The 23,110-nt window shown below is 35.4% G+C and overlaps 10 protein-coding genes across 10 annotated transcripts; 5 read left to right on the top strand and 5 right to left on the bottom strand.

The window, feature by feature from the left end:
* Positions 1 to 466: 466 nt before the first annotated feature.
* Positions 467 to 1,741, bottom strand: bio3 (7,8-diamino-pelargonic acid aminotransferase (DAPA); the record flags this gene model as incomplete). The annotated part of the gene is made up of 1 exon (XM_056180942.1): positions 467 to 1,741. The coding sequence occupies one exon, from the start codon at positions 1,739 to 1,741 to the stop codon at positions 467 to 469; it is 1,275 nt and encodes a 424-aa protein (XP_056036731.1).
* Positions 1,742 to 1,919: 178 nt separating this feature from the next.
* SOMG_02149 (dethiobiotin synthetase) lies at positions 1,920 to 2,579 on the bottom strand (the record flags this gene model as incomplete). The annotated part of the gene is made up of 1 exon (XM_056180941.1): positions 1,920 to 2,579. The coding sequence occupies one exon, from the start codon at positions 2,577 to 2,579 to the stop codon at positions 1,920 to 1,922; it is 660 nt and encodes a 219-aa protein (XP_056036576.1).
* Positions 2,580 to 3,516: 937 nt separating this feature from the next.
* Positions 3,517 to 4,224, top strand: pcl1 (vacuolar ferrous iron/manganese transmembrane transporter Pcl1; the record flags this gene model as incomplete). The annotated part of the gene is made up of 1 exon (XM_056180940.1): positions 3,517 to 4,224. One exon carries the CDS (start codon positions 3,517 to 3,519, stop codon positions 4,222 to 4,224), a length of 708 nt encoding a protein of 235 aa, XP_056036575.1.
* A 1,258-nt stretch (positions 4,225 to 5,482) lies between these two features.
* On the top strand, positions 5,483 to 7,153 carry frp1 (plasma membrane ferric-chelate reductase Frp1; the record flags this gene model as incomplete). Its single annotated transcript, XM_056180939.1, has 1 exon — positions 5,483 to 7,153. One exon carries the CDS (start codon positions 5,483 to 5,485, stop codon positions 7,151 to 7,153), a length of 1,671 nt encoding a protein of 556 aa, XP_056036568.1.
* Positions 7,154 to 7,601: 448 nt separating this feature from the next.
* odr1 (HAD superfamily hydrolase) lies at positions 7,602 to 8,489 on the bottom strand (the record flags this gene model as incomplete). Its single annotated transcript, XM_056180938.1, has 1 exon — positions 7,602 to 8,489. The coding sequence occupies one exon, from the start codon at positions 8,487 to 8,489 to the stop codon at positions 7,602 to 7,604; it is 888 nt and encodes a 295-aa protein (XP_056036567.1).
* A 670-nt stretch (positions 8,490 to 9,159) lies between these two features.
* SOMG_02145 (hexaprenyldihydroxybenzoate methyltransferase, Coq3 variant) lies at positions 9,160 to 10,020 on the top strand (the record flags this gene model as incomplete). The annotated part of the gene is made up of 1 exon (XM_056180937.1): positions 9,160 to 10,020. One exon carries the CDS (start codon positions 9,160 to 9,162, stop codon positions 10,018 to 10,020), a length of 861 nt encoding a protein of 286 aa, XP_056036570.1.
* A 9,286-nt stretch (positions 10,021 to 19,306) lies between these two features.
* On the bottom strand, positions 19,307 to 19,660 carry mat3-Pc (P-specific transcription factor Pc at silenced MAT3 locus; the record flags this gene model as incomplete). The annotated part of the gene is made up of 1 exon (XM_056180936.1): positions 19,307 to 19,660. One exon carries the CDS (start codon positions 19,658 to 19,660, stop codon positions 19,307 to 19,309), a length of 354 nt encoding a protein of 117 aa, XP_056036569.1.
* A 132-nt stretch (positions 19,661 to 19,792) lies between these two features.
* Positions 19,793 to 20,269, top strand: mat3-Pi (P-specific transcription factor Pi at silenced MAT3 locus; the record flags this gene model as incomplete). The annotated part of the gene is made up of 1 exon (XM_056180935.1): positions 19,793 to 20,269. One exon carries the CDS (start codon positions 19,793 to 19,795, stop codon positions 20,267 to 20,269), a length of 477 nt encoding a protein of 158 aa, XP_056036572.1.
* A 1,203-nt stretch (positions 20,270 to 21,472) lies between these two features.
* Positions 21,473 to 22,012, bottom strand: mat2-Mc (M-specific HMG-box DNA-binding transcription factor Mc at silenced MAT2 locus; the record flags this gene model as incomplete). The annotated part of the gene is made up of 1 exon (XM_056180934.1): positions 21,473 to 22,012. One exon carries the CDS (start codon positions 22,010 to 22,012, stop codon positions 21,473 to 21,475), a length of 540 nt encoding a protein of 179 aa, XP_056036571.1.
* Positions 22,013 to 22,142: 130 nt separating this feature from the next.
* Positions 22,143 to 22,298, top strand: mat2-Mi (M-specific polypeptide Mi at silenced MAT2 locus; the record flags this gene model as incomplete). Its single annotated transcript, XM_056183898.1, has 1 exon — positions 22,143 to 22,298. One exon carries the CDS (start codon positions 22,143 to 22,145, stop codon positions 22,296 to 22,298), a length of 156 nt encoding a protein of 51 aa, XP_056035426.1.
* Between the last annotated feature and the right edge of the window lie 812 nt (positions 22,299 to 23,110).

Raw genomic sequence — 23,110 nt, 5'->3', positions numbered from 1 at the left:
TAATCTTGCATTCTATTTCGGCAGCAATAGCTTGCCTTGTCTAGCAACCTCAACGTTGCTTTGAAGGAGAGCTAAACAGGAAGTAACATCCTGAAAGAAGACCGTCGTTGTAGTGTATCCATATATCATATTTAACTTGCGATTGAAAAAATTCCTTTCAATCTACATTTAAGAGGCCTAGCAAGAAGGCATGTACTCGATCATCACGTTGAATTCATACAAGACTTTGTTTTCGTATCGTTTTCTTAGACTTGAATTTCTAGAGAATCTATCAATCTTCCCGTCTTTCCAACGCATATGTTTCTTTTTGTGAGAGAATCATTTTGTATAGTAAGTCAATGGGATTAATTTAGTCTTTCCAGTAGTAATGGAAGAAAACGAACTGAAGCGAATCGGTTGAGTTAAAATAACCCTGCGCTTTGTGCTGGAGAAATTGATATCTTAAGTGAGCTTTAGGTATCCCATCTTATACTACTTCTTCTAAAGCTCTTTCAATCGTAGAATAAACAGTCGTCAGTTGCTCGTGAGAAATTATATAGGGAGGCAGAATGTAAACAATGTTTCCAATGGGACGTAGCATAACTCCATTCTTGAGAAAAAAGTCATATAAATTGTTTCTGAGGTTACCGTAATAACTTTCTTTCTGCTGAGATGAAACTTCGAGTGCGAGAATAACACCGCGCACACGAATTGTATGCACGCGTGGATGCGATTTAAAACGCCTTTGAAATTCCAAATGACTGCGATGAATACGAGAAATATTGTCTTGCATATCTTTGGACAGTAACAAATCCAAACTTGCCAGTGCCGCGGCACATCCAGTAGGGTTTCCAGTGAATGTATGACCATGAAAGAGGGCCTTGTTGATGTCGTCGCTGTAGAAGCCATCGAAAACATTTTTGGAAAACGTAGTTATAGCCATGGGAATTGTGCCAGCTGTCAGAGCTTTGGATAAGCATAGCACATCAGGTTGACTTTTTAGATAATCACATCCAAACAATTTTCCCGTTCTTCCGAAACCAGTCATAACCTCATCGGCGATGGTTAACACTTGATGCTTTTGACAAATTCCAATGAGTTTGTCTAGGCATTCAGGCTCATACATTTTCATGCCTCCAGCACCTTGGATTAAAACTTCAAAAATAAAAGCAGCGCAGTGATGTTCAGTAAGAACTTTTTCAAGAGTTTCATAACTTTGTGCTTCTTTTCCAGGAACAGGCACGGGAATGCGAACAACGTCAATAAACATTCCTTGGAAAGCCATCGTATAAAATGAAATTCCACTTGCAGCCATTGCTGCAAAGGTATCGCCATGAAATGCATCCTCAAAAGCTACGATGGTTGTTCGCTTTTCATTTTTGTTGTAAAAGTACTGCAGGGCTGCTTTTATAGCCACTTCGACAGAAGTGGAACCATTGTCCGAGAAAAAAACTTTGCTTTGGTTCTTGGGCAAAATAGATAACAGTCGCTCTGCTAGCATGATTGCTGGAGGGTGGGTAAACCCACCAAGCAAAACATGTTCTAAGCTCGTCAATTGTTTATAGATTTGGTCCGCAATATACTTGTTGCTATGACCAAAAGGATTCACCCACCAGGAAGCAATGGCATCGATATACTCTTTTCCATTTTCGTCCCACAGTAAAGCTCCTTTTCCTTTGACAATAACGATGGGAGGCTTTGCTGTTTTGTGCTGAGTGTATGGGTGCCAAATGTATTCCAAATCTTTTTCCACCCAATTCATTGAGTAAACTATTTAAAATTGCAGATAACTAAACAATTAAAGAACGGTAAGGATGAGGGTTGTTGTTATTGAATGTGTTGTAGTGTAAAGTAATTTCCTTAAATGCTTTCAATTTTCCATTCTTTCTCACCTATAAAAGTACTATGTATATGGTAGTACAGATATTCGTAAAGCCCGCTCATAGGTTCATGATGTTGGGATGAAACATTTCGGCATATTTGGAGATCAAAGATTTATCAAAAGTGCCCTCCTCGTTTACTCGTCCGATACAACAAAGCTTAGAATACTGTAAGATCCAACTTTCCGTTTCAGGGTTTTTTGTTCCACTAAATATGATGCCAGCGATTGAGATGTTTCTGTTGCGAAGAGCGTCGATGGTCAACAATGTGTGATTGATGCTTCCCAAATAATTTCTAGATACGATAACAACCTTATAATCTGGATGAATTAAATCAATGATCATATCGTTATCGTTCAACGGTACAAAAACTCCTCCTGCACCCTCAATAACCATGTGAGGATTTTCGGTTTTGGGGGGAACAATGCGATTTACATCAACTGTAACATGGTCGATCTCTGCAGCAACATGAGGGCTAACTGGTGTGTTTAGGGCATAAGTATTTGGATGAATATGGGTTTTGGAGTTGCTAATCAACCTTTGGACTTTATGGGAATCTGAATTGTCTAAATCACCCGATTGAATGGGTTTCCAGTAATCCGCTTGTAAGGATTCCACGAGAATTGATGATACAATTGTCTTCCCTACGTCTGTACTAATTCCAGTGACGAATAATTTCATACTTGTTCTTCTGGATATGGGAACTGGTGTACTGCCCATATATATAGTATCTTTACAAAAGTCTTCTTGAACACACGATGAGCTAAAATGTCTGTATACATACACATATATAGATAACTAAACGACCGCAGGCCGTCATGTAACTTGATCACGGAAACACTGCATTGCTACTGGCCTTGAACAACTTCTCACAGTACAACAATGATTTGAACTGTGTTCTCAGGCCCCGAAATGCATCATTAAACTAAATACCGTCCTTGATTTGATATGATGTCACTTTGGAGTTATATGAAAAGAACACTAACTGAAAGAGAAATCATACAGCCGAATAAATAAATAAATAAAACACCAAGAGAAAAAGGATTCCATTAGAAAGAAATAACAAGGAATTCAACTTGATGATTTGCGGATTTTTCTCGTCTACTCCAAAACTCAATTTCAGTTTTTATTTCTTCAGTAAACACCAGTCGTTTCCATTATGATTCTTATTTTAAATCACTCAACCATAAAGAACTTCTGTTTAGTACTTCATTTCGGTGGTACAAGAACGCTTCTATTTTTTTGTTTTTTCCTTGTACCACTTGAAGATTGCATGACAAAAGACGGTAAATGCAATGGACGTAAATAAAAAAAAATAGAATTTAAAAAAGAATATAGAAAGATACTTTGAAATAGCCTTGAACCTGGGTGTTTAAAACGCGAATTTTTGTTACAAATAAACATAGGAGGAAGTCATATTACTTCCTCCAAGTAACAAAGTTAAAGTAACGGGGCTATAAAAATCGACATTTAGTAAGCCAATCTTAGACCTTACAATTAATTTAAAAAATCGGAAGCAGCAGTTCTTCAAACCTAAACATAAACGGTGGCATATTCTTATTGAGAAGGACTGTTACTAAGTGAAATACAAAATACAATCTCTTTCGCTCTCTTGTATAATTGATTTTGGTTGCGTTTCGATCATCTATCATTAACAATGTTTGCTTGGCTGCAACCGAGACCAAAGGAGAAGCATGCGATGGGCAATGTCAGCTGGTTACGGGCCGCTGTCCTGGGCGCCAATGACGGTATACTGTCTGTCTCTGGTTTATTGATTGGAGTTTCGTCTGCTGAAGTCTCTCAACGAAATATCGCTTTAACAGGAGTTTCTGGTTTAATTGCTGGTGCTTTGTCAATGGCTGCCGGTGAATATGTTTCTGTCAGTTCGCAGGCAGACTTGGAAACCGCGGATTTAGATTTAGAAAGACAAGAGATGGAACAACACTGGGATGAAGAGGTGATTGAGTTAACCAATGTCTATATTAAGAGAGGGTTGGACCGAGAATTAGCTCGCACAGTAGCTACCAAACTTATGGAACATGATGCTTTAGAGGCACATGCTCGTGACGAGTTGGGCATCAACATGTATTCCATAGCAAAGCCGCTACAAGCATCCCTTTCATCTGCTGGGGCATTTTCAACTGGTGCGATTTTACCTTTGATTACAGCACTCCTGAGTCCTATAGAACATGTCACCTTTATTTTGACTTTTTCGACTCTTTTTTTCCTCGCTTTCCTGGGTATCGTAGGCGCTCAGATTGGAGGTGCCAACAGAATGCGAGCTATATTCAGAGTCACCGTTTTGGGTGTTATAGCTATGGCCGTCACTTCCTTAGTAGGAAAGTTTTTTGAAACTCCAACGTAATCGGAAGGCCCTATCCGAAAATGTCTATTTTGTTGAATCTTTTGTTTAAATTTATTTTTTTGCTTATTTTTATTTTTTTGGTGCTAGAGAAAAATATGTCGTACAGCACTTTCTGATGGTTTTTGTTAAAAATATGACTTTTTTTTATGGTTGATCTGGTTATCTGTGACGATTTTCTATATGTAAATAAAGCAGGCTTTTTTCTTTTTTTTCTAATTGCTGTTCCATTTCAAGTGCTGCGTAGTCTACAACGTTCTTCTTTTCTCGATTACAGTAGGATTTCGCGCATACTGACAACGATTGCTCATTCAACGGAAAGCACTCAAAAAAGACTTGCGGTACCATTTTTTGAGCCGCTCATCATTTTATGGAAGTATGGATCGAGTAAAATTTAAAATTTACTTTAAAGCTGGACGTCGTTGTATCGCTTGAATGAAAATGTTGGAGTGTCTATGGATTATCTGATTAACTCTATTCAAATAAGAAAATCTGATAATATTTGATCACAGCAGTCGAAGCTAATTCAAGATCTTGTCTGTAAGCTAAAGAATTATAATTCCCTACACCTATGGTACAAATAATGCCAATTTTTGCAAGTTTTCTCTCATTTATTGTTAAATTTACATTTAGAATGCTAAGTGACGCTTTGCTGTACTCTCTTCGATGTGCTTCCTTTTAGTCTTATATTTTTAATCAAAGGCTGTCAATTTAGGACCATCGGTTATTTCCGAAATATCAATAGTTTTCAACAAAGTCATTATTAACAAAGGGAACGTTTAGCTTGATGCTCCTCAAGTATCCCCGATTCAATGTGTCCGAAGATTGGTTAACTTGCAAATATAATCATCTTTTTGGTATTAAAGGCTTACATTTGGTGCTTTTTAGTCGCGATTTCTTCTTTTTTTTTCTATTTTTACTATTGATGCAACAGTGTTCTTCACATGCCGGTGATGATCGGATAAAACCGGGTACATCTGATAATTTCAACTGCAAAACATGTCAGTTTTGATCTGATATTTTTGGTGCATAATGGGACAACCGGTCCATCTGATAAAGCTGAGTGGTCGTTGATAAAAATCGTGTCACCAGAATGTGAAAATGTCGCAAGAGAAGACTCTTTGTTGTGGAAAGAAAAAGGTATAAAAGAATGTAGAATTTCACTTTTTTACACAAGAGCTTTTTAGCGTCAAAAGTTGCCTTTCCTTTGGGTTATCACCGATTCTTATATAATCAACATTAAAATAAATTTTGGGTAAACATGATTAAATCTGGGCATAAATGGGCAGTCATTGCCATATGCTTAATTATTGGATGCTTACTTGCTCTCTCTGGACTTTATGTTATAGAAACTGCGAGGGTTTATTTTAAATCACGTAAAAGAGACAGCTCCGCCAAGACATATGCCTCTCCTGTAGAGCGCGTTTATTTGGTAATTCGAAACATTTATTTATATGTAATAACGAATAAAGTTATCTTGACTCTAATTGCTGTTCCCATTGTTTTTGCAATTGCCGTTCCATTCGTTGGAAAAGAGACACCTCCTAAACATGAGAAAGGAAATTGGAGCGCAACTGCAGTGGGAGGAAGATGTGGTTTTTTAGCTGCCGCGCTTTTTTTTATCTCTTACTTTTTCAGTCTAAAAAACAATCCATTTTCTTTGATGCTTTTCACCTCACATGAAAAGATGAATTATGTTCATCGCCGCCTATCTCAGTTTGCTATTATGCTGGGTGTTATACACGGCCTTATTTACATCGGAAAGGACAGCCATAAGCACCGTAAGTTAGTTGAGCCTGTGTTCAGATGGGGATATGGTATTTTGGGATTAATGGTCATAATGATTGTCAGTGCTTTACCGTTTTTTCGACGTAGGTTTTATGAATGGTTCTTTGTTTTACATCATGCATGTAGCATTGGTTTTCTCATATGCATCCATTATCATGATCGGCACTGCGTCCCCTATATGAAAGCGGCTCTTGCTTGTTACGTGTTTGATCGTGGATGTAGAATTCTGCGAAGCTTCATAAATAGAACAAAATTTGAAGTAAGTATGATTGAAGAGAACGTTATTTATTTACGCGGAAAAAAACCCAAAGTCTCCTTCTTTTCTTTGCCATGGTCTTCGGGCAGCCATGTTTTTATAAGCATCCCTCGTTTTAGTTTTTGGCAAATCCATCCTTTTACCCTTGCTAGCTGCCCTTCGGACGACTATGTGGAGCTTGTGGTTGCTGTTCGTAAAGGATTTACCCAGAGATTGGCCAACAAAATGAATTCCACAACCAATCCGCTAAGTGGAGAAGTTGAAAAAGTCAAGTCAAGTAACGATGCAGATATAGTTATTTCCGAATGGCACTCAGGTCGGGACGAATCTAGCTCCGATAATGAAATAAACTCAGATGCTAATTCTGCAGCATCAGCCAAACAAATGACTGTTCTATTGGATGGACCTTATGGACCAGTTTCAAATCCATTTAGGAATTACGCTTATGTTTTTCTAGCTGCTGGAGGTGTCGGCATTACCTATACCTTACCTATCCTAAGGGATCTTCTTTTGAAGCCTGGGAATACTCTTCATATCACTTTTGTATGGTCTTGTCGGTCATTGAAGTTACTCAGTTTATTTACTAGAGTTTTGGAGGATTCATTGGATCAAAAGCAGGTCTCCGTCCGTATATATTGTCATCTTACCACAAGCTATCCTGTGAAAGAGCGTTTAATATCGAAATCAAGTGGTTCCAATTTGGTTCAATACTGTGACGGAAAACCTAATTTAGAAAACTATATCAAAGATCACTATGGTTTATCCGACACTAAAACTAATACAGTAGCTGCATGCGGCTCTGAAGCCTTTTTGAAGCATTTGAAAAAGGAAGTGACTTCTCAACAAAAATGGGACGCTGATATTTTTCAACATTACGAAGAGATTTAATTTATACCAGCAAGTTATTGGTGGCCCGATTTTTATTCAAAGCCTATCTCCGCCAGACATTTTGTTTGATGTTATAATGATTAGAAGTATTTTCTTCTTACAAGGGGAAGGAACTATGACCGAAAGTTTAATTTTTACTTTATTAATCTTTTAATTTAATTTAATAAATACATACGTGAATGAAATATCCTATGCTAATTTGTTACTCTCAATTCTGACGCGAGAATACACTAAAGACATGAATCTGATGGTTAATTATTGATTCAGCGAGCGTGAGATGCAAACAAAACGTAGAGAAGAGAAAACGGGCATTGTTGATCCGACTTTCTCGTGAGCTGTAAATTTCTATATTTTGTCCATCATGGAGCGACCTATATTTATGGAGAAAGAATGTCACTATATGGGTTATTAGCGAATTTTGCTCTCAATAAAGTAAAAATAAGTGGCTTCAGTAATATGGAGGAATTTTGTAAATATGCTCTAATACTTCGCCAACTGCACCTTCATGGTTTGGGGAACTAGAGATATACTTTGCTGCTTGAATGGCGGCAGGCATGCCATTGCGAATACAGACGGAATGTCCGGTAATCTCAAACACGCAAACATCGTTTTGAGCATCTCCAAAGCTTAAAACTTCATCTAGGTGAATATGAGGATATATTTTGGTCAAAATATTGGTCAACCCGGTTGCTTTGTTTGCAGAAGAAGGAATAACTTCAACTATAAAGGGCATACTTTGAGTTACCGTGTATTCTTCCTGATCATTTCTCATGAGAGATTCCTTAATTTTAGTGAACCGTTCATGGTTCTTTTCATAAATTGCCAATTTGGTTACTGGTAGCTCATTAGAAATGACTCGTTCTAAGATAGTTTTATCTGGAGTCTCTAATCCAAGAACTTCACCAGCATCCTTCAGAAATCGAATACCACCGCTTTCGGAATCGTTTTTCAATGGGTATACCATATTGTGATCATACGCCAATACGGCCGTAGTATCATATTCCAAGACATTTGAAAATATGGAGTACACCAATTCTTTTGAAAGTCCTACTTGAGAAAATAATTCGCCCTGGTTATATACTACGCAACCATTCAGGTGGATACACGGAAATGCATCCAATTCCAATGGTTCTCGAATATTACTGACAGAAGAACGCTGCCGGCCAGTCGCTAGTACGATAGGTAATTCGGGATCCTGTTTTCGTAAATATTCTAATGCTCTATAATTTCGTTCATGAAAATTATGGTTTCTGTCTAGCAATGTCCCGTCAACATCGCATACAATGAGCTTGATTTGGTCGGCACTGGGCAAATTCAATTCCGATTCACCTTTCATAACGAATTGTGTATTTGGTTTCGAATGAGTCTTTCTTCTAAATAATTAACTGTTTTTATACCATGTAGCAGTCTCTTAAAGTTTGCCTTTGTTACACTATCATTTTGTGGAAGGTTCAAGTTCTACGTTAAGATGATGCGATTAACAGCTAAACATTTTTGAACAATGCTTTCCGTATTTAAGGGAAAAAACATTGAACTTTGGACAACAAAATGTGAATGAAACCAGTGTAATGCTTAATGTTTTATGAATGGAATGGTATTCGTAGCGCAATTAACATCTTTCATTAACACACTAAGTAATCAAGCTTAAAGCTTGAAATATATGTTCATAAAAGTAGCTATGTCGTATTTTGTGGACACTTTTCAACTGAAAAACAAAGAAAGAATAATAAGGAAACTAAAAGAACCTTTTGAAACCATTTGGTTTGAATATTTATCACAAAACAGAGGTCCGAACATATCGAATAACATTCTTTAATCGATGGACGTGTTGCGAATTCCTATAAATTACCTTCATGAATATTTGGTTGTACTAGCAACAGCCAAACTTTTTATACTTATTTGAAACTAAGCTATAATTTTCAATCTTTGTAAACGCATTTATACCAATCTTTTTTCATTTTCTTCCTATACTACGCTACGCTTTCCAACTATTTAAGGTTCTGAAGATGTCTAATATTACCGACTTGAATGTAAGATATTTCAACGCCGAAAAGGCTCATGAGTATGACAATCCCAGTACGTTGGCAGTGACAAAAATTATTAGCAAAAAGATTTTGCAACTCTCTACTGAATCAGCAAACCCAGCTGTTAATTTGGACCAAGCCTCCTCCTATGAACAGTTCAGTGAAGATTCAGTAGATGTTAATGAACACTTCACAAATGTTGATAAATTTTGGGAATCCAAAACCATTCGCTTGCTTGATTTTGCGTGCGGAACTGGCTTAATTAGCGAACATTTGGCACCTTATTGTGACAGTATCCTTGGACTCGATATTTCACCAGCAATGGTCGACAAATTTAATCACAAGTTTCAGATTCTGAATGTTAAAAAGGAAAAGGCTCACGCTGAACACGTGGATTTGAGATCAGAGACAGAGCCTAACGATCGAATTGCTGGAAAGTATGACGCTGCTGTTTGTTCTATGGCTTACCACCATATTAAAGACGTGGATTTCATTACTAAAAAGCTAAAAGACTGTTTGAAATCATCAGGTCGTCTATACGTGGTTGATTTTCTGAGAGGCGCTGGAAGTTTTCACGGGAATATGTCAGCGGATTTCCATGCTAGTCATGGTATCGGTCATCCAAACGGGTTTACAAAGCAACAATATATCGAACTCTTTGAAAAAACCGGTTTTAAAGATGTTGTCGTTTCTGATGGATTTCAAACTAAAGTATGGGTTGATGAAGCTAAATATCATAAGTCTACTTCAAACCCAAATCCTGAAGTGAAGCAGTTGACTAAAGATAAGGCTTTGTATGCTGTCAAACTTGGCTTAGTCATCGCTTCAGGTCGAAAGCCTTAGGGGCAACTAATAAATCCATGAATTACTTTGTTCGACAACAATTGTTACGACCGTAATGCGATAATATTCTTTGACTACCAGCCCGCAGACGTTATAAATTGTGTGTTCCCTGAGATCATTATTACACTACCTATTCAACCTCAACTCTTATGGTGTGAAATATTAGATCCTTAATAAATTTTTAGTTTCCAAACTCTTTAAGCAAATAGAAAGTATTAAAAAAGACGAAGCATACCTCTATGTTAAGATTACCATTACTACAACGAATAACATTCTATAAGTCGTTGTTGCGCAGTACTGCGTTGATCTATAATATTATCATCTTATTTGATTACTTATACTACGCTTTTTCTTTTTTAATATCATTGTTACCACGTATACTAAGATATATTACTGTTTTGTAATACGAAGTAACCCGCTTGACACTAGTTTTTCATTGAAGAATCAAAATTCCAGTACTAAACATCGAATTAAACAGCTAAAGCAACAGAAGCTTTATATTATTAACACGGCTGTTGCAATGAAATCCATTTCCTGTCAAGTAATTCAGGTCATCACCCTAATGATTCTATAAGAAATAACTGCATTTAAAAATTTACTTTTTTTATCAAATCTAAACAGTAAACATATATAAACTTCTAGTCCCCACAGAAGATTCTAAGTTTTTTCAAGTAAAGCAAATTCATGCCATGACAATTCACGTTGTAGACTAAGATATCTTTATGCCAATCTTCAAGTTTCAACGTTTCTTAAAATTAGCTAAAATTTAGATGGCCTCAGTATTGCGGCTTCATACCTGACTTATTGAAGTTTCAATGATGCAAAGTTGTCTTCTTTCCATGTCTACTTTGCTTTGATACGAGCGATAGCGAATATGCTTTATTAATATCGCTTTAGCCGTAACTTCGGCGGACTATAATGAACAATATATATGAGGAAATTTTATAAAGTCGGCTCTTTTTGTTTAATAGATGGTACATTTAGCCAGAGTTTTCTACTATTTAAATTTATTAGCCTTCCTGCTAATATATAAAGCAACCGAAAGTCACTTATTCATAGCACTAATTACTCAATTAATTCATTCATATAATATTGGAAGTGTGGTATCAAAAATAAAGATTGTTTGTTAGAATGGAGTTACATGCAGGTTTTATTAATTATTCTATGAGCTATCTAGGTTGTGTTTTGTTTGTATTTAATCTGGCATTATGAAGTTCGGTGGTAATATCTACGGAATTATGGTTCCTTCCTTTATTACCACAGTTTTGTTGTGAGCCTGTTTTAAAAAGCTAACCAAAGTAAACAAAGTGCCAAATTTGTGTATGCAAAACTTCTGTCTACATTATTGGATATTTTGGTAATATACATGACGTCACGGCAAAATACTCCGCATCATTTGACGAAGTGAAATACAAAGGTTATTGATTTTTCAAGTTTTAAAGCGTGGTTTCAAACGAGTTACTACATAACCAGAGAGAGATATGTATAGTAACAACCTGGCGAACTAAATGAGAATATTGACAAACCATATATTCTAGCTCTTCCAGCAAAATTTTCACTTAGGAAGACTTGGGCTGGGAATGGCTAGCGCTTATAGAGTTAATTAATCTAGCGTTTAAAAGAGCAATATACCAGAAATGGAAACTGACTTATTAAATTTCAATGAAAAATTCATTTTTTTTCATGTCTGAGTAGAGCTGTACAATAATATACTGATTGGTGTCACAGGTTGAGTCTCACTTGTTATGAAAATAAGTTTTCAGTGGAAATGATGTATGTAGTAACAATTCATTAAATTGTATGTTTGACTTTTAATTGGATGCTTTGGTACTACTTGGACTATATAGCAATAGCTCCCAGGGATCTGATTCACTAACAAAGTGTTATGAACAATTTATTTACTTAGATCAGTCAAATCTTCAGATTGGAAGATTTGAGCTCTCAAGTGGAGGTATATATATCTTTCTAGGATTAGTAAGCTCTTTAATAACTTTAGTTCTAGATTTCTAAAATTTTCAATCGCAAAAATGAACATTTACTTTTTGTAATAACGTATTTGATAATACAATGTGTTTCCTGTATCAAGATATTAGTAATATCGTATACCGGTTATGACACCTCCTCTCTTAAGACGCTTTCACTTCCTTGAATTGAAAGATCTTGTTTTCCTTGCGGTTCTATCGAGATGAGGCGCTGTGGTTAAATTCAACAAGTTTTGTATTTGCTTTCTGTTGAACAATGTGAGTGGGGATCCAAGTGACTGAACGAAGGTAGTCGTTTGACAGTTTCGTATGGTATAAACAGTAATAAAGCGAAGGCTTTTGGTTGTTGTCGACGTCTAATATACGGTCGATAGTTATGTTTGCTAGAAAGTTGTTTGCATGTGAGTCTGCGTTGTATGGTTCGAGTTCAGACACATGAAATGATGCAGGGTATCGTCTTCGTATTTCACGAGGAAAATTTAAAGTATAGTTGTGTTCTGCAAATTTCTTTTTTATTTCGAATGGTCCGACAAACGTTGGTTCCAGTTTGTTGTTTTGATGAAAGAATCCCACTTTACTATTCTTAATGAGTACTTGGTCACCGGATTTGAATATCGGCGGTATCTCTGTCTTGCGATTATAGTATTTTGCATAACGTTCATTTGCTTTTCGTATGTGGTTTCTGATCTCGTGAACAGGTTCTGTTTGTGAGGATAAAAATGATGTACCGAGATCGTTTATCAATTGCAAATCCCATTCTGTTAGTATAGGTTGTATACCAAATGCGGCCTTTACAGGGCTTACTTTGGTAGCGCTATGTTCAGCAGAGTTATAGCATAACTGTGCTTTCTTCAAATATGTAGCCCAATTTTCCAAGTTGTCATGCATATAGCATCGTAAATATGTTTCTACTATTTGGTTAATACGCTCAGTTTGTCCATTCGTTTGTGGATGATATCCAGAAGATAATTTGAGGGTTATTTTATGATCTTTGAGGTATTGTTTTCATTTATCAGAAATGAATACAGGTCCTCTGTCGGAAACGATATCTCTTGGATTGCCGTATACCGATACGATGTGATCTTCGAACATTTCAATCAGTTGTTCTGCGGTCGTGGTTGTATTACAAGGAAGAAACCAAGCCATTTTGGTGAAACGATCAACAATTGTTAAGATGGCATCTTTACCTTGAGATACTGGTAATCCAACGATAAAATCCATAGAATAATGTTGAAACGGTTTTTCTGCAATGGGCAGTGGTTGTAATTGGCCATAGCGTTGATGATTTCGAGTTTTACTGTGCTGGCATATATCACAATTTTTAACATACTTTTGGATATCGCTTGTCATTCCTTGCCAATAAAACTTTTCGCGAATGCGATTTGTTGTGGACAATTTTCCTCGATGTCCTCCTGAAATAGGATGATCATGGAATTGATAACATATCAACTGAACTAGTTGTGGAACTTTTGGGATGATAATTTGTCTTTTATCATTAATGATGAGGCCGTTTATAATTGTATATTGCGGATTGTCGTTGTCTCCATTTAGGATTCGTTGAAAGTTTTTATGATTGGAGTATTCTTTGCGAACGTAATCGAAAACGTTTGTTAAATAATTTGCTTCACTTAGTTGATTGATGGCAGTGATTTTATAATCTGGACGACGCGAGATTGCGTCTGCTGGTTCATTCTTTCGGCCAGGTCGATATTGAATTTCGAAATTGTATAGTTCCAATTCTGTTGCCCATCTATTGATTTTGGAACGAGTATCTGTGCGAATTTTTGTAAACATAGATGTTAGATTCTTGTGATCTGTTAATATTTGAAATGGTGTTTCTGTGTGAGCTAAGAAATGATACCATTTTCGGAGAGCAGCAATAATTGCATAGGCTTCTTTTTCCCATGTTGGCCAAATGCATTGACGATCTGTGAATGTTTCTGAATAGAAGGCTATTGGATGATAAACGTTGTCTTCTTGTTTCTGCGATAGAATGGCTCCTATGGCAAAGTCGGAAGCGTCAGTTTCTAATCGAGTTTCTTTTGTTGGATCATAGTGTTTTAACATAGAAACGTTTTCTAGCTCTTTCTTGATGTTGACAAAGGCTTCTTTATGACGATCGGTCCATTTGTATTTGACATTCTTTTTTGTTAAATCATATAACGGTCGTGCCAATTTTGAAAGATTCGGCATAAATCGTCTGGAATAATTAACAAAACCTAAGAAAGATTGTAGGCGTCGCAACGTATTGGGTTCAGGCCAATTTGTAACAGCTTGAATTCTTTCTGGGTCAATCTCAAGTCCTTGGTTGGAGAAGATATGACCTAAGAATTTGACTTTCTTTTGGAAAAAGGTACATTTCTCTCGATTTGCGTATAAATTTGCGTCTTGTAGCTTCTGCAATACCTTTCGTAAATGTTCCTCGTGTTCTTTTTCTGAGGAGGAAAATATCAGAATATCGTCCAAATAAACGATAATAAAAATTCCAAGGTATGGTAAAAGTACTTTGTTAATATGCCTTTGAAAATTTGCTGGCGCAGTGGTTAATCCAAAGGGCATTACTTTGTATTAAATTGCTCCAAAGGGTGCCTTGAAGGCTGTCTTTTGTTCATCGCCTTTTCGAATTCTAAGTAAATGATATGCTTCTTTCAGATTAATTCTACTGAAGACTTTGGCTCCGCTAAGCCAATTTATGATTTCTTCAAAATTAGGTAATGGATAATTATCCCTCTCTGTAATCGCGTTTAGTGGTTTGTAATTTATAACCATAAGATATTTATCTGTTCCCTTTTTTGCTACAACTTTAGGAGCACACATAAATTTTGATGAGCTCTTTCGGATTCGGCCTTGACTTAATAATTCGTGCATCTTTTCGTATTTTGTTGCGTATTCCTTTTGTGTATAAGGCCTTAGTTTTGGTGTATAATTTGGCAATTTGTCTGTAAGTTCGATCCTTAAATCACTATTTGAGTGTTCGGGTAACGGATTATTTGTAGGATGTGTAAATACTTTGTCGAAACGCGGTAATATTTCATGAAGTTTATATTTAGTTTCTTCAGGGTTATTATTCCAATCCTTGAGTTTGTCACAGTCAAACAAGGATTTCCTGCTTCCTTATATCCTTTTTATAAGTTCATCGGATAAGAACTGGATTCTGTGCCTTTGGTGTAATTTTAAACTTTTCGTAATACGTTCCATCGTTAAGTTTTACTGATAGTGTTGAATTTCCTTTAACTTCGAGTTTGTCTTCCGTTATACTCTCGAATATTCTATATTCTTTATTAGATTTAGTTGCAAACTGTTTAACTCAATCCTCTCTCATTACTGACACATTTCCGCCTGTGTCTATGAACGCATTGATTTTGCAATTTTTGATTTCAAAATCACAAAATTGAGAAAATTCATCACCTTGATACTTGGTCCTTCGCTCTCTCAAATATAATTTAATTTATATGGATGGTTCAATTTCTCTTAGAGTCGACATTAGGTTCTAGTATTTCATTTAACTTTGGTTTCGCTTCATTTTTGATGTCATCCCGGTTCTTGATTTGTTCGCGCTTATTAGGTTTCCAAATTTTCTGTTTCGACGGTGAAAAGTGTTGGCGTGTATATTTCGTTGGTTTTGGAAGTGGTGTGTACCAAAACTTTCTCTATGCCTGTTCCCTTGCTTGATGTATATCTCCTTTTTCATAACGATTATCAAGAAGAAGGCTTCGATGATTCATTTTGAGGCTAAAAAAGATAGTGACCCTAATATGTTTTTGGTCTAAGCTATTGATCCATTTCTCATAATCATGAAAGTCAAGATCCAAATTTGGTGTTTGTTCTAAATATTCATGCAATGTTTTTAAACCAGGAATCGCTTATTCCATTTTCAAGGGTTTGTTCATAGACGTACTTAAAAATTTTATTCTTTCCGGGTTTTTTCACAATCTCCCTAATTTGGTTTCGATAATGTTCTCCAGCTCTATCATAAAGATAAATGATTTTTTCGCGATCAGTTGGAAACACTAGGGGTACTGTTGTAAAGATCATTACCAGTGCATCTTTGAAATCACTTAACGCTTGGTTGTTTTTCCAGTAAATGTTTTTGGTATGTTTCTTCTGACTTCATCTAGATATAAACTGAATTTTGCACCGTAATTCTGTGATATCAATTCGATCATGTCTAACGGTGTTTCATAAATATAATCTTCGTCATTTTCCATTTTACTTATTTTTTCGGCCATCCTTTCTTGATTCATGACCATCATCTGATCAGACATCATTTTAATTTGCGCATTTATATAATTAGTAACAAAGTCTTTATCTAAACCTATTTTCTTTATCTTCTTTCGACTCTTTGTCTAAACAGTTTCTTTGTTTCTTCATTACATTCACTGAATCCTTATTGTTATACAATAATCATAAAACGATATTACTAATATCGTATATGGGTAATGTGACACCAAGAGATTCGACATAGTCCAATAAAATCAATGTATGTTCGAAGCATCTTTAGCGTCATTAAATATTTAGTTATTACTCTGAATTTTTTTTTATTTCAAAATATCTATTGTTAGGGTTAGTCATATATTATAAATACAATTACACTTTTCTTGACTGGTAACTTGGCTATGGACTGCGAATATGAACAGTATTCGGTCCTCAATGCAAGCGGAAATAACTATCACAACTTAAAGTATGTTTATATTCTACCCAAATTTTCATTGTTGCTTTGAGTACGCGTACTTGCTTTACCCCAAGTAGTACGTAAGCAGTGATTTATGATTTGATCTAGCATATACAGATTCCATAAATTTTCTGTCAATTAGTTTATTGTTCCAGTTTCCTTAATTTATTCTAAGCGACATGTTCACCGAACCAAGCAGGCAAGTTTATTTATCGACGTCGTGTATTACCCTGATTATTTTGTTCCTTTACAGATATTCTCCACCGTCTCGTCTCGGACGTAATCGTTTAAATTAGCTCTAAAAACTGTATTCGTAAATTTTTGTTCTAACATTTTTTTACATTCGACAATATATGACTGTTTCCATGGTTTTCACTACATCATGCTAGCAATGATATGTTAAATCTATCCTCTCAAAATCGTACTGAAATATAATCAAAAGTAATAGTTTTTAGAGGGCTGAAATTTTTTTTTCTTGCACGGATGATTCACTGATTGAGAGATAGCGCTCTACGTACCTCACAACACTCTGGCCAAAAACAAGGACTAATTCATTTATGCCGTCATAGTTTTGTTAAAAAGCATTTATAATTGTAATAATAAAACGATCTAATTTAATTTAGTCACTCAGGAAATATTGTTGAATCAATACACTTTTCAGATAACAACAATGTATCTGCTTCATTAATTGGTTTTTGCTTACGCACAAGACTTGAAAAAAAAACTATTTTGCTCTGTCTTAATTTTCGTAAGTAATGATCTTTTCTCTTCCGGCATTGCAAATTCGAAACTAAGCAACCTTGGTCATATCGGGAATTTACGGTTAGGGCGTATTATGCTGTAATTCAATAACTCATAAAGTTATCTCCAAAAATTAATACCTTGCAAAACTTTTAGCACTCAAAATTTTATAGAGGAATAGATGTGAAGAATACCGGGAAATTGCGATCATCATATGATTAGCAAAAAGTTGCTACATTCATCATCGTATAAACCCACGAAGGGATGCTACTTGTCTTGCTATTGCGTTACTGGATACTTTCCTCATGCGGGTAGCTTTTTTTTTTATTTCTAAAGGAATACATACCTCTTCCCTTAGTAATGCTTCATATTTTGCCCATTGCTATTCAGATGTGAGACTTTCCTCAATTAATTACTAAAACTGTCGAATCAGAAAACCAAAAATTGAATTATATGTAAACAATATGAAAAAATCGAAAGATCCGGATAAAATTACAAACCTTTTCAACCAAGAGAAGCCTTCATTAATAAAAATAGATTATTATTTTCGTGTTCTTAGATCGATTACGTCCTGTTCGAAATTTACAATCGCAAAAAGATGCAGGTTCGTTCAAGTGGATGAAGTAGCATACCTAACACGTGTAACTCACAATTCAAGCGTACGGGTTGAACAGAAATAACAGGGAAAAAAATCTACTTTTTATCTTCGGTAGAAATGCACGTATATGCCAGAGTATACATCACAAATAAGTTAACATGATAAGCTAGAAGTTTGTAAATGTGACAAAAAAAATATAGAACATACTTACTGGTTACAAGAAGTATTCATAAGGCTCATGTAAATACCTTCGATTATATGCTCAAGATCGAAACCTATTACAAACAAGGAATAAACCTTCTTGGTAAATCTAGCGTTGGTTCAAGGATAACAAATCTACAAACTCAAAGAGAATAAGCTAGCTGCTAAACAATGACTGGGAATGCGCACATATAACACCTTATTTATGATGATATCCGCAAAATTTCATCTTTCATAGGCATTGCCTCTCGTTAAGCTGGGTTTAACAAAGTCACTGCAAGTTTCATTTTAAATCCTTTAGGATATTCAATTTTTATCGTTCCCCCCTTCACCATTTTATTGACTTACCCTCATAAACGCACTTACTTTATTTCGGGTTTCCCAAGTACGTACAGCAATAACGCTTTTCGGATACAGCTCCGGTAGCAGTCATAAATCGTGAGTTTCAGCTCAATCGGGTTCATTATTTGGCACTAGGACTTATTTTCATTCATATTTTAAGGGACCAACTGTTCAGTTCAACCTTAATCACCTATATTTCAAATCCTTGGTTTGTGTTTTTCAGTTCGTTTAAATTTTTCATATTTTCTTTAAATTCTTATTGTTTACTTTCTCGTCGTTGATCACACAAGGAAATCTGAAATGCGTCATGTTACTTTGAAATGCGTCATACACCGGAGTATTCACTGAAACTCATTAACCAAGCTCTATCTTCGTCAAAGATAGAGCCTGTTTTAAAAATCAAGCTTAAACAGATATCTTAATTTAATCTCCCAGGTAAGTGCCTCAAAAGGTTCAAGAATGAGAAAGAAGCTCAAAAGGTAGAAAAAGATATATAAAAAGATATAGAGAGATATAAATAGTGCATTCAATTGATTATGACAAATGGGATAAAATCTGAGCTGACAGTATGCTGCTATGACTGTCAACTTGTCATCAAGTAGATGGACCAAATAAAGTCGGATAACAATTCATAGAACTTGATAAATATACAATTAGAAGTCTTTTATAGTTTAGATTGTAGGGACTGGAATAACATAATTTTTCTGTATGCACAGCATCCAACCTAATAGCCAGAAACGCCTTCCAAATTTACTGAACCGTGCTTATATGTAGTTTATAGTTGTTGTGTTCTTTATGCCAGAGGGTAAGGATAATTTTTTCTAACGTTGCAATTTGTTTCCGCACATCCTGGTACTGACTTAATTCTGCTGTTTGTGACCATGCTGATTTAACATTTTGAGGTAAAGAACGCCATATATTTGAACATTTAGCAGAGACACCGCCCCAGTCTCCTGAAGATTTTAAAAGCTTGTGAATCCTGCTCCGAAATAAGATGAAACCGTTCTTATAGTTGTGATTAGACGTCCGATTTTTTCTTGTTTTAAATAAAGTAGAAGGTGTTAGAACCGGTAAGAACACTGGGTTTTTTAATGTTGGATTCATTTTAAATATTTAGAAAGTTGGTGGGTTCTGCGGTCCATTTATAGTTGTATGGTGGCTCCTTTTCTTTGTTCTCTCTGTAACTTAGATTACCGAAGTGTACTTCTGAAAGTTAGCATTAATACAACAGTCAATATGAAAGAATTGATCTCTTTTTTAAATAATTTACTGCGAAAATTTGTTACAATTAATCATGAAAGATTTGGATTTATATTAGAGCAATTGAAACACGCGTATGGACTACTGGTTGATGTTAAACACGTCCCTGCTAAGTACATTCTTGAGAGCTTTAAAATATTGGAATCAATTAAACACGTCTGCAATGTTAAAATACACGAAAATGTCACGCGAAACACTCTTAACTTCAGTTTACAAGCTCAACTTTTCAAACCAAATGTATTGAACTGCATTCACATAAGTAACGCGAGTGGACGTCCCTTAGTGACATCCAGAGATACCTGTGCAGATTGTATCAAGGCTCATTTAATGCGTTGGCTATTACTTCATGTTGATAATCCATATCCTACACCTTCAGAATACTACCAATTGTGTCTTGAAACTGGTTTAACGAGAAATCAATTGCGTAATTGGTTTTCCAATAGACGACGCTAACTAGCACCGATAATGCAGGAATAGACAATACTATACAACTTTTTTTCAATTTCTTTGTACATACAATTATACAGTAGTTCTATTAAGCCATTTCTATCAGTAGGTCCCGTTCAATTTTTTGCGTGTTTGGAATTCATAAATTTTTTTTTCGGAAAACAAATGTATAGGCTTTCTCTATTGTTTTATGTCGTTCGTTTCCATGTATTTAATTGTCTATTGCTTTTGTTTTAAGCTGCTTTCCCCTTCATGTTGCAGAAAATGTTTCTGAGTTCGCAGAGACCCAGTATGTAAGCTTTAGGACCATAAAGTATTACAAAATAGTTTCTAATTTTATGTTCTTTTAATTAAAAATGCTTTTTTAGACGTGTGCACATGGAATTCTGCCATTCAAGTCACTGAAGATAGTTCGAAACTATCTTCAATTTATTTGCTTTTTCAAATCAAAACCAATCAAGCTTAAACTAATTTATTTGTAATAAGACTAATTTTTTATTTCTTATAAAATTTGTTTGATATTTAGAAAACCGCTAGGTGCCGAGTTATTAATTGATTAACTTTTTTTTAGTAAGAAACCGACTTGAATAATTTTATATGATTAATAAAAAGTATAAATTAAACAAAAATGCAAAAAAAACTGCTGAATACTATGGTTTTCGACATAATTAAATTTCACCCTACCATAAAAAACGATATACGGACAATACACGAGCTCTAAAACTACCATAGTACTACTATTAACGTATTCAAAAGGCTGTAAAAATGGTTATGCAACATTCGGCGTTTTTGCAACATTGCCCATGGAAACGAACGACATAAAACAATAGAGAAAGCCTATACATTTGTTTTCCGAAAAAAAAATATTGGAGAATATCAACGGAAAGAAAAAGACAGCATGTTTTAATAGAATTGGGGCACTCAATCGCATGTATTTTGACATGTATGAACTATATCGCTCCTAGGTCGGACATGACCTGACTACTGACGCCTACTAAAATGTCACCTGAATCATTATTCGCTAATTAAACCTTTAATAGATGTAATATAATTTTATTAGATAATCGCTATCCATTGTCGCACAAAACTTTACAGCCGTACCAATTTACCGGGTAAGTATGCTCTGCTCATTTGGACTACTGGGAATACTAGGATTACAGGCACTCATAGGAATTAATGACCATCAATAAATTAAATATATTAAAACTATTACTTTAAATAATTCTTAGACTTCCTCGTTCTTGGTTGATATTTGTAGTTTGGATACAGTTTTTCGTGTTCGGTTTTATAACATTCTGACATCTTAAAGTACTTCAACTTCACTTCATTTGATTCCTCTTTCCAGAGCTGACCAACCAATTTAGAAACCTCAGCATTAGTCATACCAGGATTGGTTTCGGATAGTAATGATTGCTTTTCTTTACGGTATAGAATGAAGGCATTCGGTGGTCGCGGTGCTCTTGCAGGCATGTTTTGCTTTCGTATGTTCTTCATTATGTATCCCGGTACTCTGCAGTTATCCAGTTTATAAGATGTCAATTGTGGAGTCTGTGCTAAACCATAGCTTTCAAACCGGTAGGTCTGAGACATGGGAACAAGTAATGGGGTATAGCCCTCTGGTACAAAATATGCAGCACCTCTCCCGTCTTCAATAGATTTTAAAGCATCTTTTGTTAAGTACTTTTTCAATTTCCATTCTGGATCAGACATTTCACTAGGCATTTGTGGTAAAGTAGAATTCACTTGCATTTTATGTTTGAATAGAAGGTAGTGTTTCAGACACCACCTATAAATATGCTGGAACAAAGAAACCTAACTGGGCAGCTCACTACATTACCTAAAAAAAACATAAATTCTTATCTTAGAAACAACCAAAAACATGGAAACGTCGGAACTACAGGAAATTTATAAAATTTGTGACGCTATACAGCTAAAACTCTCTTCATTAACCCTAGCAAATAAAACCAAAATAAACTTGAGGAAGAAGAAGCAAAAACACAACAACTATAAACTACATATAAGCACGGTTCAGTAAATTTGGAAGGCGTTTCTGGCTATTAGGTTGGATGCTGTGCATACAGAAAAATTATGTTATTCCAGTCCCTACAATCTAAACTATAAAAGACTTCTAATTGTATATTTATCAAGTTCTATGAATTGTTATCCGACTTTATTTGGTCCATCTACTTGATGACAAGTTGACAGTCATAGCAGCATACTGTCAGCTCAGATTTTATCCCATTTGTCATAATCAATTGAATGCACTATTTATATCTCTCTATATCTTTTTATATATCTTTTTCTACCTTTTGAGCTTCTTTCTCATTCTTGAACCTTTTGAGGCACTTACCTGGGAGATTAAATTAAGATATCTGTTTAAGCTTGATTTTTAAAACAGGCTCTATCTTTGACGAAGATAGAGCTTGGTTAATGAGTTTCAGTGAATTCTCCGGTGTATGACGGGTTCCGAAGTAACATGACGTATATTGTATTGAAGTACTCATCATGAGGTGTTGATGATAAATGTGTGGTAACTTTCATTTAGCTTTTGTCATGGCGATTATCGGCTAAGCGAAGCTTAATCATCGGTTCTAACTGTTTGCAGAGTAAGCAACATGATGCTCTTCGAAACTGTTACTTCAAGAGCTAGAAGGAACTGTCGATGCCAGTGCAAACGGTTATATAAGAACCCTAAAAAATGTACATTACTAAGTTGAAGAGAATGTCAGTTCCTACTCTGTAAATGTCCAAGGTACAATTTTTATCTCATATACGCTTACAAACCACCCGGCTAAAATTATGGTTAGATGCTTTCCAAGTCATAAGAGGTTTTTCACTAATTCGAAA

This window comes from Schizosaccharomyces osmophilus, chromosome 1 (genome assembly GCF_027921745.1).
Source record: "Schizosaccharomyces osmophilus chromosome 1, complete sequence".
Taxonomy (NCBI): Eukaryota; Fungi; Ascomycota; class Schizosaccharomycetes; order Schizosaccharomycetales; family Schizosaccharomycetaceae; genus Schizosaccharomyces; species Schizosaccharomyces osmophilus.
Note: the sequence above shows the minus strand (reverse complement) of the source record. Positions and strands in the feature narration are given on the sequence as shown.